Raw genomic sequence first — 18,494 nt, 5'->3', positions numbered from 1 at the left:
TGAGGTCTTCAGGGCCAGCACTGTGGCGTAGTTGATAGAGCCACCTCCTGCATTCATCTGGGTGCCGGTTCAACTCCCGGCTGCTCCACTTCTGATCCAGCTCTCTGCTGTGGCCTGAGAAAGCAGCAGAAGATGGCTCAAGTCCTCGGGCCCCTGCACCCACATGGGAGACCTGGAAGAAGCTCCTGGCTTTAGATCGACACAGCTCCAGCCGTTGCAGCCAACTGTGGAGTGAACCAGTGGATGGAAGACCTCTCTCTGCCTCTCCTTCTCTCTGTGTAATTCTCACTTTCAAATAAATAAATACATCTTTAAAAAAGAAGGTGAGGTCTTCTTATGTTCTTAAACCCTCTAGACTTAAGAAGCAGGCTGCCATTTTGGATGAACTCCAGCCTTCAGCAAGAAATCAATCACACGACTGGGCTGTGGCATGTTAAGTCCTAGTGGAGATGATTGGATGTTCTTAGGAAGAATAGTAGAACTAAAAAGGATTATTGTCTTTACCGCCCAGTAGAGTTGACAGTTTTTCATCCATAATGTTGGCGGATAAGAACTTTAGTATGGTAGAGAACAAACACCACATTTGAACTGGACTTTCATCACCCAGTCATTCTCAAACCCATAGAATGTTTTGGAAAACTTTAAATAGCTAATAAAAATCAGTGTCATCCAATAGCTAAGATATAGAATCAACCTTGATGTCCATCAACTGATGACTGGATAAAGAAATTATAGTATATATACGCACATACACTATGGAGTACTACTCATCTATGGAAAGAAGGCAGGGAGGGAGGGAGGGAGGGAGGGAGGGAGGAAGGAAGGAAGGAAGGAAGGAAGGAAGGAAGGAAGGAAGGAAGGAATCTTGCCTTTTGCAAAAGATGGTCAGACAGATATCATATGTTTTTCTGATTAGAGGTAAAATATAATGTATTGAAGCAAAATAGACTTTTTGAGAATCAATGATGGTTTACAGCTCTTGTCTCTTTTGTTGAGGAACAGTATTTTGTTTTCATATTATTTGTTGAACTCTTTTACTTAGGGTAGCATTAACCATATGACTATTAAGTATGCTATAAAAAAAGATCATTGTAAAAATTAGGAGTGGGAATCCGAGAGGAAGGTGGAGGAAGAGTTGGAGCATGAGTGGGAGGGAAGATGGGGGGAAGTGCTGCTCATGCACCTGGGAAAGCAGCAGAAGATGGCCCAAAGTCCTTGCGCCTCTTCACCCATGTGGGAGACCCAGATGAAACCCCTGACTTCAGTCTGGCCCTGCCCTGGCCATTGCAACCATTTGGGGAGTGAACCAGCCAATGGAAGATCTCTCTCTCTCTCTTTCTTTCTTAAAACTCACTTTAAAAAAAAAAAAAATTCTTAAAAAAAAAAAAAAAAAGTAAGAACAGAAAAAGAAATGAGACTCCAAGGGAGAAATTTAAGAGAATAGAGACTCTCTTAAATTGATATGGGAAAACATAAAATATGAAATGTGCTAGAGAATAATTAGTTCCCCCACCCCCTCAAATATGGTCCCATTAATGGAAATAGAGAAGAGAGCTGATCTGATTGAGTGAGAAATTACTTTTTAGATTTGACACGTAGGGGGAAAAGTGATACAGCTGAGGGTAGATGTCTTGTGGGCTGCTGGCCAGGTAAGAGTAAAGGCTGACTGGAGATGAGACTGTGAGAGTTACATAGATTTATACTTTTGTATTGTGGAACTTCCAAGAGCCTGAGAATGTCCTTAATTATTCAGATGAGGAAACTGGTGCAGAAAAGTAGAATGGTTTGGTCAGAGTCCCACAAGAGCTACATGAAGAGCCCAGGTCCCCCTGAAGTTCTTGTCCAGGCTTCACTGAAGGTACAGGGCTAAGTAGAGTAAACCTTTACAGAATAAGACTGTGGGGGTCTCTACAGGAACTATCATCACACTGCTGTGGGGAGCAAAGACATGAAGGAGTAAGGAAAATTAGCACCATGCAATTGGATTAAAGCAGCCAAAGGGAGACGCTAGCCTGAAGTCAGAGGAGTGGCAAGAAACTAGAAATCATAGGAAATGTCAGCCAAACAATGTCATTGGAATTATGATAAAAATCACGGACCGTCCATCTTGCCTGTTCATGTGATGGATGTCATGCAAATCCATGGCTCCTTGAATCCACCTTGGAACTCACACATTGGAGTAAACATCAATGAAGTGATTATTCCAGTGACTTCCTGAGTGCATGACTGGAAGAAAGGGATCCCCGGAATCTATTCTTCTGATAGCCCTTCTTTCCAGCATATGCTTAAAAATTGATATAATGTTTCTCTTTCTCCCATCCCAGTCACCGGAAGAAATTGATAAGGAGAAAGTTCACCTCTCTGACTCAGAAAGGAAAATGGACCCAGCTGAAGAGGGCACAAACGTGTTCACCGAGAAACACTCAGACAATCTGTTTAAACGAACAGAAGTCCTTGCAGGTGAGTGGCTGGTGGCTATCTGGGGACAGGCTGTATAAGTGATGTTCAGAGGGGCGGCCAAGCTTGCTGAGTGGCACCTTCCTGCTGAATGCAGTTTTGAGAGCCCGTTATTGCATGGTGAAAGATTTGGCAAGCATCCTGTTTGTCTTCTACCGGCAGCATCACCCATTGGGTAGGAGTGGAGAGTGGGAAGTCACAAAGAAGAGGAAAGTTAAGAACTGAATCTGTGCAGAACAGCAGGGCATGGCAGGTTGGCAGGATATGAAGACCAGTCAGTCTTGCTTCAGGTCATCCTGATTTCAAAATAAAGAGAAAGATAAAGGTCTTCAGGAGTGGAGGGCACAAGTGGGAGGTGGTTGACAGAATTACAACCCTAAATGTTAAGAAAGTTGACTCTATATGTAGCCTGCATAAGTGCTAACACTTGGTTTCAAAGGAGAAGATTTGCAAGATAAAGCAATACCTAACCCTTGGAAGGATAGACTCAAAAGCCAGACTAGAAAGAAATTTCCATGCTTTTTTCATCTTCACACTTAAAATTTTTGAGTCAATGATAGCCTGTGTTGTGTTTTCACTGAAAAAGCAGTGGGGTGATGGAAATATGAAATGTGAATACTGAAAAGATGAAGGCATTTTAAGTGTGGGATTAGTTGAGGTCACAGGCAGATTTTTCTTATTGAAGCTTTTGGGTGATACTAATACTAATCAAAGAAAGTATTGTACCTTCCCGAGGAATGTCAGATTTGCATAATTACCTGGTTGCTTTACTGAATCCAGTTTTTAAAAAAGTTTAGATTTTCAAATTAAGCCTTTTATAAAAGTGTAAATAGATTGGGCTTGACAAAGTAAAGTTCTGCAGCCCTTGAATCTCTTCTAAAAGCAATCTTTCTTCTGGCATGTTTCAGCTGTCATTGCCGGGGGAGTCATCGGCTTTCTCTTTGCAATCTTCCTTATCCTGCTGTTGGTGTATCGCATGAGAAAGAAGGATGAAGGCAGCTATGACCTTGGAGAACGCAAACCATCCAGTGCTGCTTATCAGAAGGCACCTACTAAGGAGTTTTATGCATAAAACTTCCACTTAGTGTCTCTATTTGTGAGATCACTGAACTTTTCAAAATAAAGCTTTTGCATAGAATAATGAAGATCTTTGTTTTTTTTGTTTTTGTTTTTATTTTCATTAAAGAGCCATTCTGGCACTTTAATGATAAAATCCCATTGTATTTAAAACTTTTCATGTATTTCTTTAGAACAACATAAAATTAAAATTTAACATCTGCAGTGTTCTGTGAATAGCAGTGGCAAAATATTATGTTATGAACACCCTCGATGTCCATGGAATTGGTTTAAACTTTTATGTGCAAATATGAAAAGATTGTTTTTATACTATGGATTGAAGATGAAAGCTGTTTTTGTTTGTGTCAGCATGTCTGGGATTGACCTTACCAAGTGGGTCTTATTTTGTTAATTTATCTGTTGTCCCCCTCTTTTCCTCTGCCCTGCCCTCTGTCCCCTTAAAACCAAAACCAAATCCTATGCCTTTTGTAGCTGTCATGGTGCAATTTGTCTTTGGAGAATTCAGATAATGGTAATTTAGTGTATATGTGATTTTCAAATATGTAAACTTTAACTTCCACTTTGTGTAAATTTTTCAGTGTCAGACTGTCCATTTTACACTTGCTTTATTTTTCATTACCTATAGCTTCAGGCAGATTTGCAAGAGCAAGTTAACGTGTAAAATTGGATTATTACTACAAAACTGTTTAGTCACATCTGTCCAATCAGATCTTCTCTTGGGAGGATCGGATGGGAGTTACTCAGCAAATCCAAAGATGCTAACAGTATTTTGAGAAGTTGCTGCAGATTTCTTTGGCCACTGTATTTGTTAATTTCTTGCAATTTGAAGGTACGAGTAGGGGTTTAAAGAAAAAACCAGTTTTTGTTCTAAAAGATGCATTTAAGTTGTAAACATCTTTTTAAGCCTTTGAAGTGCCTATGATTCTATGTAACTTGTCGCAGACTGGTGTTAAATGAGTATATATAACAGTTTAAAAAAAAAGTTGGTATTTTATAAGCACAGACAATTCTAATGGTAACTTTTGTAGTCTTATGAATAGACAAAAATTGTAATTTGGGAACATAAAAACTACTGAATAAATCATGTGGCCTCATATTGAAAATGTCACTGTTATACATTTTGTACATTTTCGATCAAATGTACAACTCCCCGTTGCTAATGAATGTCTGCCCTCAAGGACGATGTGGGTTTGATTTCTAAGTGTTCCGTGGTGTCTGTAAATCAAAACCAAAGAGCCCATCAGTGAGGCTGTTTATTACCAGATTCACTTCTGGACTGGCCGGAGGAAATCTGAGTGTACCATCCTGTGTGTGTTTGGGTACAGTTACTGGAAGGCTACCAGGGAATTTCGAAGTTTACAACCTTTCTAGGATAGCTGATGGCAATGTTGAGACAGATGCCTGCTTTTGCAAACCACGCCGAAGACCATAAATTCCAAAGAATTGCAGGGAACTTTCTGGAAGCCAATCCATGACAGTCTCACAGACTGATTTACCTTTGAGCCTGTGCTCCATATCTCTCCTGAAGCTTAACTGAAGAACGAATAGATGGCATACCATAGCTCACATTATGGGGAAGGAGAGATGGCAGGGGGGCTCTGTGGCTTAAATGAGGGCCTTGTTGTGCAGGAGGGAAGTGACTGGGAAGAGTGATGCCTGAGGAGGAGGTGCAAGTGTGAGGGCACCTTGGCTGGGCACTTACGTGTACCGAATATTTCCTTTTGCTGTTTTACCTTTAATTTTGTTTTCAACTATGAGCCACTGAAATAGGAAAAAGACAGCAAAAGCAGCAACTTTTCCAACTTACTTTTAATACTTCATTTAGAGAACATTCTCTAGAACTGCCCCAGAACTCATTTTTAAAATGCCTTTTTTTTTAAGGCAACACTTGGAACAGCGTTTACTTTTGAATCTTGAATGGCCTTAAATCTCAGAGTCCCACCCCATCACTTACAGAATCAATTCATTTTATTTAGAGTGATTTTAAAAGCCACACAATGTCCCTCAATTGCAGAGGCTGAGAAGAATGTAGTGGGTATACCTCTTACTGTGCAAAGGCAGAGTGAAATTCAATTCACAGAATAACAACTGCTTGGAGTATCCATGCCAGGAAAAGAAAATTTCTGGCAAATATTTTGTCACTGCTGTAAAGCAAAATATTTGTTAAAGTGCCAAAATAAAGTCTGTCATGCCGAAAGTAAATCATTGTATAGACTGACATCCAGTTTTCTTCAACTGTACGTTTTTTGCTCAGTTTATTTTGATTTCTTAGGTTCAGTAAATACTATAAAAAGTGTTATGATTACTGAGTCCAGGAAAATTTTGGTAAAATATAAATATTAAAGTCAATGTGAAAATGTCCTGTTTCCTTATCCACATGTAAATGCTTTCCCTTGTGTGCATATGGCTTTGTGCTTGAGAGATTTTCAAAACCCGCCCATTATGGGGGAAATAAGATGAGCTTTTATATTTTTTAAAAAGTTTTTTTTGTGCAGATGCATAGTAGTTGAACTTTTGGTTAGAACTTGGTGAATGAAAGTGAATTTAGGAAGAACACGATTTTAGAACTTGCCAACCTATTAATGTTAAAAGTTGGTTATTTCATATCAGATGTTTAGGGAATTAAGATTTTTGGTAGTGCACTCTTTTCTTGGCAAATTAGATTAAATGCCCTTACTTATTGAGGGTATATACAAGGGCACATCAAAAAAGTTAATGAAATTAAGGCATAAGTTATTTTTGATGCAAAAAAATTTTTGAACTCTGTGCATATGAGGTTGTCTTAAAAAACTTCATGGGAAATAATATTATTAAAAAACTTCATGGGTTTCAAACAATTTTGCACCAAAATAAACATCTGTTCATTTCATTTCCCATGAACTTTTTGAAGTACCCCTGTAGTCTGTTTGATAGAGAATCTAAGAAGATAAGCTAAATAAGAACATAATTACCTTACTCAGATGGCGTTAAAGAAATTACTATGCCTACACAGGGGTTGGTTCCTAACAGAAAAGACACAATAATAACTTTATAGTTTCTAGGCACTCGCTTCTTAGACATTTTGAAATGTTGAGGAAACTTTTCAAGTGAGGAACAAAAATATAAAACCTAAAAGAATTGTAAGCTTAATTTTATAACCAGCAGCTTCTTCAAAACCATTATTATATAATGGAGTGGTAAGAAAAAATATTTTTAAACATTGAGTTAAAGGCGGCAATGGGTAATGACTGTAAGGCACACAGTGAACGTCCAAGTTCTGAGCCTCTAGCACACAGGAGTGAGATCTAATTAATTAAGCCAAAAGATCAACAGAGTGGTCTAAACTGAGTGACCACTGAAGTTCTTTTCAGCGCTGATAGTTTCTGTCAGTAATGACATTTGGGATTTGGCTATTTCTGGGGAATTAGGTTCAGCAAGCATAGGAAACTTTAAAATGGGTAGAATCTGTCTGCCTTTCAGTGGTAAAAACAGTGTCACATGAATTCTGTCCCTGTCTGTCTCCTAACTCTGGATGGTGTCACCCTTAGGATTTATGGTGCTAAGATTGCATTCCTTTTTGTTCGTCTGCTGTTTCTGTTCTTCAGCAGGACTTTGACCAAGCAATTGCAGTGGCTGTGGGAGCTACTTCGTTTCCTGTGAGTAACTGGGAGTGGTAACCCAAGCTGTCCATCTGGCTCACAAGTAGCAAAATGAAGCGTTAGATTTTGGTGCTTCAAATACTCTGAGCACAAGATACATTCATATGACATCTGTTGGCAAAACAGCATTCAAGCCACAAATGTTTGTATGTGCACATCAGAAGTTCAACAAATATTTGCCTACTGATTATGCCCCGGTCACTTCAAGAAACGGGTTTAGTGGTGAATATATAAACAAACACCTAGCCTGCATTCAGCTTTCATGGACTTAGGGAAATAAGTGAAACTAACAAGTGGAAACGCCCAGTTGGTGGTGACTGCTATGGATAGACGTAATACGGGCCCATGTAAGGGTCTGAAGGCCTGTAACAGCCCAGGTGAACTAGGTGTGCTGTGCTGACAATCTCAAAGTCTCAGAAAGTTAGAGCTGCAAAGCTTGCTTTCTTACTCTCACTATGTGTCCATGGGGACACTGGCCAATGGGATAACCATTTCCAGGAACATGTGAGTCACGGAGGTAGAAGGAGAAGCTCTGAAATACACAGTGGCTCTTAAACTTTCCTCCAATCAGCAGATCTGGTATATGTCATGCCCACCCACAACTGATTGGCCAAAGCTAGTCATGGGGCCACACCTAAGTCCCAGGGGGCCAAGTAGTACAAACCTACTTTAGTGCCCTAGCAGAGAGAGAGGATTGTTTGTGAAAGCTACAATGACCACTATGGGAAGGTCCTAAGGGGCGAACAAGCTTGGCATGTTGAAGAGCAGGGAGAAGACTGTGGCTGGTGAATGGGGAAACAGGGATTAAAAAGTCGAATCATTCCCTAACTGGTCTTCATTCTTCCACTTTTGTTCTTTTACCTTTTATTCCCACAAAGAAGCTGGATTTGGGGCAGGCACTGTGTCTTGGCAGGTTAAGTTGCTGCTTGGGAAGCCAACATCCTGTGTTGGAGTACCGGTTTGAGCCCCAGCTGCTCCATATCTGGCCCAACTTCCTGCTAATGCACCTGGGAAGCAGTGGGTGATGGCTCAAGTGCTTGAGTTCCTGCCATCCACATGGGAGACCTGGATCTTGGTTTCAGGCTGGCCTATGCCTGGCTGTTGCATTTGGAAAGTGAACCAGATTCATTCTCTCTCTCTCTCTCTCTCTCTCTCTCTCTCTCTGTGTGTGTGTGTGTGTGTCTTTTTCTGTGTCTCTCTGCCTTTCAGATTAATAAATATTTTTTTCAATAAAGACTCTAAACTGATCTTATATAAATCAGTTTATGTTGCTTTCATCAATGGTTCCCCCAGCACTTAGAAGAAAGTCCCTGCTTCTTTATCCTTGGTCTACAGGAACTGGCCTCTAGATAATGTATGATAAGGGGACAGAGAGAGGGCATCATGGCCACTTGGGTCATTATAATAACTTAGGGCAGAAAGGATGGTGGTTTGACCTAAGATGATCACAGTAAAGATGGAGAGGAACTGTTGAGGGAGGTAGGGTTTTGTGAAAGGGTTATAAGGAGTAAGAAAAAAAATCAAAGATGACACCCACATTTTTGGTTGAGTGGGTGGTGACTCATGTTCTGAGAAGGGGAATTCCAAAGGAAATTGGCTCTTGAATCAAGAGTTCATTTTGGCCCATGTTACATTAGGAAGAACTATTGGATACCCAAGTGGACATGACAGGTAAACAATTGAATGTAAGAAATTGGAGCCCAAGGACGAGGTCTGATAGTAATTTAGGAGTAGTGTCCATCATTTGCCTCTTGGCATTGATTCATTCCCTACTCCTCCCTGCTCTGCTTTGTGTGGGTTGAGGGAAGGAGGGCTGGAATGAAGGGAACATGGGGTGCACAAGATCGACCAATACAAGTCCTTGTCAACAGACTTATGGAAAATTGGGCCAATGAGAGGCACTGGCAGAAGACTCCAGGCAAGAAAGTGAGGAAAGCCAGAGGGCACTTTCCCCTTTCTCTGCTGTGGACAGCATCAATGCATCTCCTCTGTGGAGATTTCCTCCTACTCAGCCCCTTCTCTATTGTCCCAGAGCCCACTGTTTCTAAACCCTCATCACTCCACTTTTGCTGTCTCTCTAGCCATAGAGACAGTAGTAAATTCCTGGTGCTGCTGTTTTCTGGGACATTTGAGTCTCTCCAGTTTTTCATCACAGTTTTTCCAACACCTGTGCAACTGACTCCAGTATTTAATTCTCTCCATTGCATTACATGTCATAAGTCCTATTTTTCTTCCTGGACCCAGTCTAACAACATAGAAGTGAACAGCATGTAGATAGTGATGACAATGGATGAGATTATTTGTAGACTAAGGAGACAGAGGATGGTCCTGGGACTGCCTTTAACAAAGCCTGCACCATACAGATCACATCTCTGAAAAAAATTTATAAACATATTAAAGTAGCCACTTCTTTCTGGTCATTAATAACATAAAATATGAACTGTTTTTAAAATAGAATGAAGTAATTGGGCAGAAGACTAAGAGCTCTGTGCATAGCCAGGAAATATCTGTGTTTACAATGGGAATATGTCAGCAAGCAAAGCAATAAGTAATTCTTCCACTTGTAGCCTTGTCCTAAGGTCATTGAAAGCAGGATTTTTGTCTCTTTAATGACATTCTGCTTAGGTAAATACCAGAGTAAGCTTATATTTCCTCTGTCAAGAGCAGTTGGAAGGAAATGCAGTAAAGATAGATGATTTGGTTCTGTGTAGGGATCATGAGAGATTTCCTTTGCTGATACCTCCACAGCATGATCCTATTTTCCACATGACTCTTTACTTCACATGTAGGAGCGATAATAACACCAATCACATTGACTTGTGGGACTTCAAGGAAGCAATGGGGCGATGCACTTGGCAGTAGAGATCCTCTACACAAGAGAGCTCATTCATTCATCCCTACAATGCTTCCTGGACACTTTCTGTCAGGCACAGTTGTAGGTACTGGGAAGAGACACAAAATAAGAGAGTATGTAAAATAACAGAGAGAAGGTGACATTTGAGCAGAGTTGGTGAGGGATTGAACCATGGTGGGTGGAGGAGGGGAGGCTGGGGATTTGGGGATCTAGGGAACATTCCTGGAAGAAGGAACAGCAAGATGCAAGGCATGGGGGGGGGGGGCAGTGAGCTGAGTAGAGTGGTAGACAGTCAGTGAAGCACCCACAGGCCAAGAGTAATAGTATATTCATCTCCTCATAGCCATTGCAATGACCTTGGAGAGCCATAGCAGGATTTTGAGTCAAGGAGTAACACAATCTGACCCATGCTTAAAATTTGTTCTTAAATCTCAGCAGGCACAGAGTCACCAGGAGGACTTGCTAAAACACAGATTTCGGGATTCACTCCTGGAGTTTCTGATTTGGTAAGTGGGTAGAATTTGAGAACTTTCATGTCCAATAAGTTTCTCAGATACAGCTGCAGCTGCTAATCCAGAAACCTCCTCTTCAGGAATCACTGTTTCAAGGGGGATTTTTTTTTCAAAGATTTATTTGTTTTTTTTTTTGAAAGTCAGTGTTATACAGAGAGAGGAGAGGCAGAGAGAGAGGTCTTCCATCCACTGGTTCACTCCTCAATTGGCTGCAATGACTGGAGCTATGCCAATCTGAAGCCAGGAGCTTCTTCCAGGTCTCCCACGTAGGTACAGGGGCCCAAGAACTTGGGCCATCTTCTGTTGCTTTCCCAGGCCATAGCAGAGAGCTGGATCAGAAGTGGAGTGGCTTGGTCTCAAACTGGCGCCCATATGGATGCCAGTGCTTCAGGCCAGCTTGTTAACCTGCTCCACCATAGCGCTGGCCCCTCAAGGGGGATTTTTATGATGATTTCAAAGGGGTGGTGGATGTGGGCACAAATAAAGCAAGGAGACTAGTGACGCTACTGTAGTATTCGAGAAAGACAGACATGGTGGATGGAGTTGGTCAGATTCTACAGAGCTCTCTAGCCTCCTGGTCTGGAAAGCAAGGTGAAAACATGGTAAATGGTTTGTTAACACTACATTACAACAGCTGATAATGTGGGACCTGCCTTGTGGCACAGCAGGCCAAGCTACCTCTTGCAATGCTGGCACTTCGTATCAGAGTGCCAGTTTGAGTCCTGGCTATTCCACTTCTGTTCCAGCTCCTTACTAATGCACCTGGAAGGCAGCAGATAATGGCACTAGTGGTTGGGTCCCTGCCACTCACATGGGAGACCCAGAAGGAGTTGCTGGCTCCTGGCTTCAGCCTGGCCCAGCTCTGGCTATTGCAGCCATTTGGGGAGGGAACCAGCAGACAGAAAATATTCTCCACCCCGTCCCCAATCTCTCTCTGTTTCTCCATATCATTTTGCCTTTCAAACAAATAAATAAAATATTTTATTCAATGTGTTAAAAATAGCAGATAATGTATTGATCCATTTTTCTAGATTTTATGGCCAGTTTTTGAAAGTGTATCAACAGCACCATAATCCTGAGTGATACTCTCTTCTTCCAGACAGCCACAAGCTCCAGAACTCTCCCTTCTTCTCAAGATATCACAAATTGTCCGGTCTCCCAATTAACTTCACTCCTTTGTCTTCATTCACTCTTGTAAACTTCAACATCTACAGTAGCACCCCTTATCTGCAGGGGCCAAGAGGAGAAGTCCGGGGCTGCCAGTGGATGTTAGAAATCATGGATAGTACCAAACCCTATGTATACACTGTTTTTTTCCCTAAGCATACATATGTATGATATAATTTAACTTGTAAATTAGGCACAATAAAAGCTTAACAATAATTAATAATAAAATAGAACAATAATTACAATGCAATATTATGTGAATGTGGTCTCTCTCTCAAAATGCCTTATACTATAGATCTTAGCAACCTGAACATGTGATTTTATCTTTTCTTATTAGGTCAAGAAGTTTTATGTTTTTACTTGAAAGAAACACTGTGCACTCTATGGCTTCTCTTTGGCATATCCAAATTACCAGAATCATTACAATTATACTTTGTGGCCATTATTAGTAAAATTAGGGTTACTTGAAAACAAGTACTACAATTCTATGACCATCAACCTGATAACTGAGACAGCTGCTAAGTGACTCTTGGGCAGGTATCATATACAGTGTGGATACACTGGGCAAAGGGATGAATGGGCCAGACAGTGCAGGGTTTTATGATGCTACTTAGAATGACACACAATTTAAAGCTTATGGATTGTTTATTTCTAGAATTTTCCATGGAATGTTTTTGGGCTACCATTGACCAGGAGTAACTGAAACCAACACCATGGATAAGAAGAACTCCTGTTCTAGATACCTAAATAGTTACCTGCTTTCACCTTCGGTTCTAAGTGCAATGAGAACCAAGCTCAGGTTTCATCCGTTCTGCCACCACCCACCGTGGTACACTCCCACGCCTGCCTTTAGAACTAGCCCAGTCCCTAGCCTTACACGCATCACCAGATCTCAATGACTAGCCTCTTAATTCATCTGTGAAACTTGGTAAAACCGTATATGGAGACCTCTATCCAAGTGAAACAAAGCAAACAACCTATATCTTGTCTTAAGTCTAAACAAAATTCAAGTCAGTAGATGGCCACAGTTATTCCTTATAAACTTGGGCTTCCATTTCATGTCCTTAAAATATAGACAGTGCTCTGATGGGTTGAAGGTTCTCTATGGATTTTTTTAGCATTTTGCAGATAAATATTTAGCATTTATACAGGGAGATGATTAGTGTTTTCTTCCTTTGTTCTTTCAGTATTTCCATTATTGTGCTATATAATCACCCTGCTGGATCCAGGCTGTCCCTGAGATCAAAAACTCTCATTTATGTGAAGGAGGCTGGGCTGTAAACGTGGTATGAAAAAACTTCTTCTATGCCATCTTGATTGCTAACATCTGTTTAAATTTCCATTCATAAATTTAAAATTCAGGCTTCTGCAGCCATCTGTTTTCTAGCAACAATCTGAAAAGAAGAAAGACCCAAGGCAGATGTGCAGGTGGAAGAAGAGAGGCTGCCTGGCTTGGCCAAGGTTTGTGAGGTTTTACTGTTTTTCTCTTTCTCTCCCTAACAGGGTAGGCATGACTTTCCTTCATTTCAACCCTGCAGGTCTATCATACTAGGAGAAGGGATGAGGGAGTGACTTTTTTTTCTCACAGTTTCTTTTCTCTCTCTCTCTCTCCCTACACACACACACACACACACACAAAGTGCCCACTTTACAAATAAGAGAGAAGAGCTGAAATCTTTCTGCTGATGTGCTTGAAGTTACCTGGCAATCTCAACAGACACTGGTGAACTAGAAACTATCGCTTGCCTAGATCATAGGCCATTTCCTAGCTTGCTGAGCTGCTGGGCCTCCCACTGGGAATTTCTCCACGGATTACTTTGGCATGGGTAGTGGATATGATCTGGCAGCTGCAGGACCCAGATGCCAAGCTAGGCAATGGCCCTTTTTTTATTTTGCTCTTGGCAGCATCATCTATGTCTAAGGGCCGGGGCTTCTTCTAAAGCTGTTTGGCTTTGTTCCATGGGTGCTGTTGCAGCAACTGTGAAAGGCCTTCAAAAGCTGACATGACATTCAGGGGGCCTGCTGGGCTCCAGTACTTTCTCAATTGCAACCTAGCTTGGGACTCCCTTTTAGCTTCAAATGATTTTTTTTCTCATTTATGTTGAAAAACAAGTCTTCAGCAAACCACATGCAAAGTCCATTTGGCATCCTCACATCCCCTCTGAAAACCTCAGCAGTATGAACAAGGATCCACCCATCCCAAACCTTCCTTTAACAGTCCTGCACGTAAGCTGGTGGTTTGTGGGACTGCCTTGCTGGGTTGTATGTGCTTATTTTCATTCTACTATGACATTGCTTTTATATATAACTCATGACAGACGTTCTGGGCCTCACTGTGTGACCTAGAAAGAGTCTTTTAGCCATTCAGAGTCCAACTTCTCGAAATGCAACAGCATAGATGATGCTGATGCCTTCCTTATGCTTTCTTGTTGTGATTTGAATTTTCCCCAAATTTCATAATTGAGCCCCAGATTCATAGGTTAGTGGTAATCAGAGGTGGGGCCTTCGCAAGGTAATTGGATGAGATCATGGGAGTGGGCCTCCCACAGTGGTATGGGTGGCTTTATAAGAAGAGAGAGCTGCACTGGTGGGCTCGCTCTGTCTTGCTCTAAGACCACCCTCCATCACAGCACCAAACAGCAAGAAGGCCCTCCCCAGACAACAGCCCCAGCCTCTCGGAATTCTCAGCCTCCAGAACTGTGGGCTCCATAAGCCTCTATTCTTTATAAATGACCCAAGCTGGGGCATTCGGTTACAGCAACAGAAAGACTAAGACATCACTACTGAGAGCATCGTCAGGGTGGTGTGCGTGGTGTGTGAGGACCAGCTTGGCAGGCATCCCTGACGTGGGAATACCAGACTTCTAAATCCCCCGCAGTCCTGAGCAGTTGTTATCACCCCGTCAGAGCTGCTCCTGCCAGCAGCTTCATCAGGCCCTCCCACACTGTCACTGAAGCCTGTTTTCTACTCTTGCAATTCTGGCCCTGTCTTCTCTCACACCCTGTGCTCCTCAGGGCAAAAGATTGAGGGGTACTCAGAGACGAGGTTGTGAGCCTTGCCTACTAGTTTAACATCAGGGTTTTAAAGGATCTGGAGCAGAGATGGTAATGACCTGGTTCCTGGTCCTCTCTTCCTTATCTCCATCCATGGCAGACATCATCAATTGATCCTAGTGTGCTCTCCTGTACAATCTGTTAGAATCGGGTTGAGGTGAAACCTCTTCACCATTCTCTGCCTGGAGAGACACCAGCCTTGAAGCCATAGTTTTCCTGGACCAGCCGTGTTGTGAGCTAAATAGGTTGTGTCTATTTAAATAGTTTGTTATAAAGAACCAAATCTAATTTGCAACACTGCTTTTGGAGGGAAACGCATTTGTAACTTAAGGGAGCAATTGGCACATACACTGGGCTTTTTCTGTACTTGGCCATGTGAGTAGGAGCAACAGCATGGGTTCGGGTTGTGAGCACAGGATGCTTTGTTCTAACCCTGGCCTGGCCTTTGATGGACTGTGTGACTTTCAGCAAGTTAATTCACCTCTCTGTAGCTCCCTCTTTCATCTATAAAATGAGAAGGTAATATGATTATTATGATGCTTTAAAACTTATTGTTTATAAAGCATTTAGAACAGCACCTGGCATACAGCAGATACAAGATAAGAATTTATGGAACAGAGAAATTCCATGTTTTAATCTGAACTGGGAGGCTTTATGTGTTTCCTTCATCCCTTTCATGAAAAAAAAAAAAAACAAAGACAATCACAAGTTTTCTATTCTGTAAGTGATATGCTATTTGGATCTGTTAATCACTTGTAATCCTTTGCAGATGTGTGAATGCATTTACTCCCAGTAGGCTTCTGAGGCAGGGTACTAGTTGCTATCTTACAGGTGAAGTGACTGAGGCATTTCTACATGGTGTTAAAGGACACAGGTGCAGCCATACAAACTCCTGAAAAACCTCTCAGGAACATGGAGCAAAGCCAGTGATCCTAGGTCACAGGCAGGGGGATGCCTCAGGGCCTGCACCAGAAGTCTTCGGTAACACGGACCTGTCCTGGCTGGCACAAGTAAGAGTTAATAAAGTTGTGAGTGCTGACCTCACTGATCCCTTTTCTCTAATTATGTTTTTTGCATTTTACCTTAAAACTTATCTTTTACCATACAGAAACAGAGAATATACAGTTATATATTAGAAAATAAAGTTAAGCAAAAACAAGAGAATAAAAAAATACTCCCAGCACTCAGTGAGTACCAGTGCGAGGATTAGTATTTATCCTTCCAGAATGTTATTTATAGTTCTCTTTTTCCACAAAGTGAGATTACATGATGCCTACTACTGTTCCATTAGCTTTTTATCTTACTCAATGATCGCCTTTCCATTTCAACACATCTTATCTAATCACAAATCATATATATATATATTTCCCAATTATCTCCAAAATGTGCTTTATCAGTGGCTTATGCAAACCTAAATCCTCTGCAAGACCACATTTGCAGTTATTTGTTATGTCCCATAAGCCTCTTTAAACCTATCCCTTTTTTCATAACACAGACTTATTTTTTAAAGTTTTATTTATTTTTTATTTTATTTGAAATGCAGAGAGTGAGAGAGCAAGAGTGAAAAAGAGAGAGAGAGAGAGAAACAGCGATAGACAAGAGAGAGCTGTCATATGTTGCTTTATCCCTCAACTGACTGTAGCAGCCAGGGTTAGGCCAAGCCAAAGTCAGGATCCCAGAACTCAAACCAGGTCTCCCATGTTAGTGGCAGGGACACAAGTATTTGAGCCATCAACTGATTTCTCCCAGGGTACACATTAGCAGAAAGTTGTAATGAGAGTGGAACTGGGACTTGAAGCCAGGCACTCAGATATGTGGTGTGGGCTACGCAGCATCCTGATGGCTGTGCCAAAAACCTGTCCTGACATAGACTTATTGAAGGGCTCCTGCACCTTTGACCATTTTCTTTTTCATTTTGGAAACAGTCCTAAATTTCTAGAGAAGTTTCTCTACAAGTTATTGTTTTTCTTTTCTGGAGTATGTGAGAGAGAGAGAGAGAAAGTTGCTTTTAAGTGTATATTTCCTGCATGAAGGGCACTTGCCTACATAAGCACAGCATCGACATCCAATCAGGGAACTAAAGCTGATCATCACTGCCCTCTAAGACTTCTTTCAGCTTCTCTGGTTGCCCCAGTGGAGTTCTTCAGCAGGAGGAGCCAGTGTAGAATAATGCCCTGAGTTTTGTTGTCCTGGTTCTTTAGTCTCCTTCAATTTGGAACATTCTTCTTCAGTCTCTCCTTAACGTTCATGACCTTGGCACTTGTGGAGATCAAAGGCTAGCTATTTCATGCAATGTCCCTCAACTTAGAGTTGCCTGACAAACTCAAGCTAAGCATCTCTGGCAGAAATACCACAGAACTGGTGCTGTAATACATCCTCATTGCATCCCATTAGGGGGCATAGGATTTAGATTTGTCTCATTACTGATTATGTTGACATTGATCTTTGATTAAGGTGGCATTTTCTAGGCATCTTGCCCTTTATGGCTAGTAAGTATCTTGTGGGGAAATACTCTGAGACTATGTCAATAATCTGTTTCTTATTATGCTTTCAATTGTTTTGTTTATTTTTATCAGTAGGAGTTCATGAATTCCTATTTTATTTAAGGGATCACAATTCATTACAGTCACCATTGATTTTCATGCTTGTAGTGTCCTCTATTTGGCTCTAGAAGTCCCTTAATGTTGGTTCTGCATCATTTGATGTGACATATCTCTAAATTCACTGAGCACTTTGCTATTATTTCCTATAAAATGATAAGGTTATAGGCTTCTCTTATACTTCCCATAGCTTAACTCTGGCATCAGTCATTAATTCAATCATTCCTGGTATCTTTTAGTGGAGAATGGCATTTAGAAACCAAAATCCAGGCACTTAGTATACTCCATACTTTGGAAGTGTCATTGCTCCCAGGTTTTCATAGTACATAGAGCTAGGGAATACTTAAGGATCTCTGTGTGGATTCCTTTATATTTATTTTTAGCTATCTATATATCACCTGTCTTTCTATCTATAATCTAGCTATAGCCTACATTTTGAAAATTATACACTTACATAATTATCTCCAAGTCTACAAGGTTCATTCTAATTTTCCGTTTTTCATATTTTTAACTCACTTTCCATCAATGAGATATGTAGCTCTCATTGTCTTTAATGTTCTAAAATTTAATTTATTCCTTTTCATTTTATCTGAAAGGCAGAAAAACAGAGACAGATACAGAGAAATCTTCTATCTTCTGGTTAACTCCTCAAATGCCTTCAACAGCCAGGGCTGAGCCAGGCTGAAGCCAGGATCCTGGAACTCAATCCAGGTCTCTCACATGGGTGACAGGGATTCAGCTACTTGAGCCATAACATGCTGCCTCCAGGATGTGAATTGGCAGAAACTGGAATTGGAAATGAAGCCAGGTACTCTGACGTGGGGTGTGGGTGTCCCAAGCAGTATCTTAACTGCTGCACTCATCATTCTCTTTAATATATTTACTTAATCCTCCTGTATGTAACCAACCTCCTACCTGCCCTCCTTATATTACTTGGGCCCCAGTATACAACACTGGGTCAATCTATCATGTAGATGCCTTATTCACCCTTGTCAAGAGCTTCCATGTCACACCAGGCAACCATATCTACACAGAATACTCATCACCCAGTTTGGGCTCCAACATACCATGCTAGCTCCCCTATCCCAAGTGGATGCCTTCCTCACTCCTGCTGACCTCTGACACCTTGCTGAGCC

At 41.3% G+C, this 18,494-nt stretch overlaps 1 protein-coding gene across 2 annotated transcripts in view; it reads left to right on the top strand.

Moving 5' to 3' along the window:
* Positions 1-5,754, top strand: part of SDC2 (syndecan 2) — a 120,825-nt gene extending 115,071 nt beyond the window's left edge. For both annotated transcript variants that reach the window (XM_062188204.1, XM_062188203.1), the window contains exons 4-5: positions 2,325-2,460; positions 3,366-5,754. In XM_062188204.1, the coding sequence (XP_062044188.1) occupies positions 2,325-2,460; positions 3,366-3,529 (300 nt within the window). In that variant the 3' untranslated portion in view covers positions 3,530-5,754. The remainder of the gene's footprint in view (positions 1-2,324; positions 2,461-3,365) is intronic.
* Positions 5,755-18,494: the final 12,740 nt, after the last annotated feature.

Source organism: Lepus europaeus, chromosome 4 (genome assembly GCF_033115175.1).
Source record: "Lepus europaeus isolate LE1 chromosome 4, mLepTim1.pri, whole genome shotgun sequence".
Classification (NCBI taxonomy): Eukaryota; Metazoa; Chordata; class Mammalia; order Lagomorpha; family Leporidae; genus Lepus; species Lepus europaeus.
The sequence above is the reverse complement of the archived record's forward strand: the minus strand, read 5'-3'. Positions and strand labels throughout refer to the sequence as shown.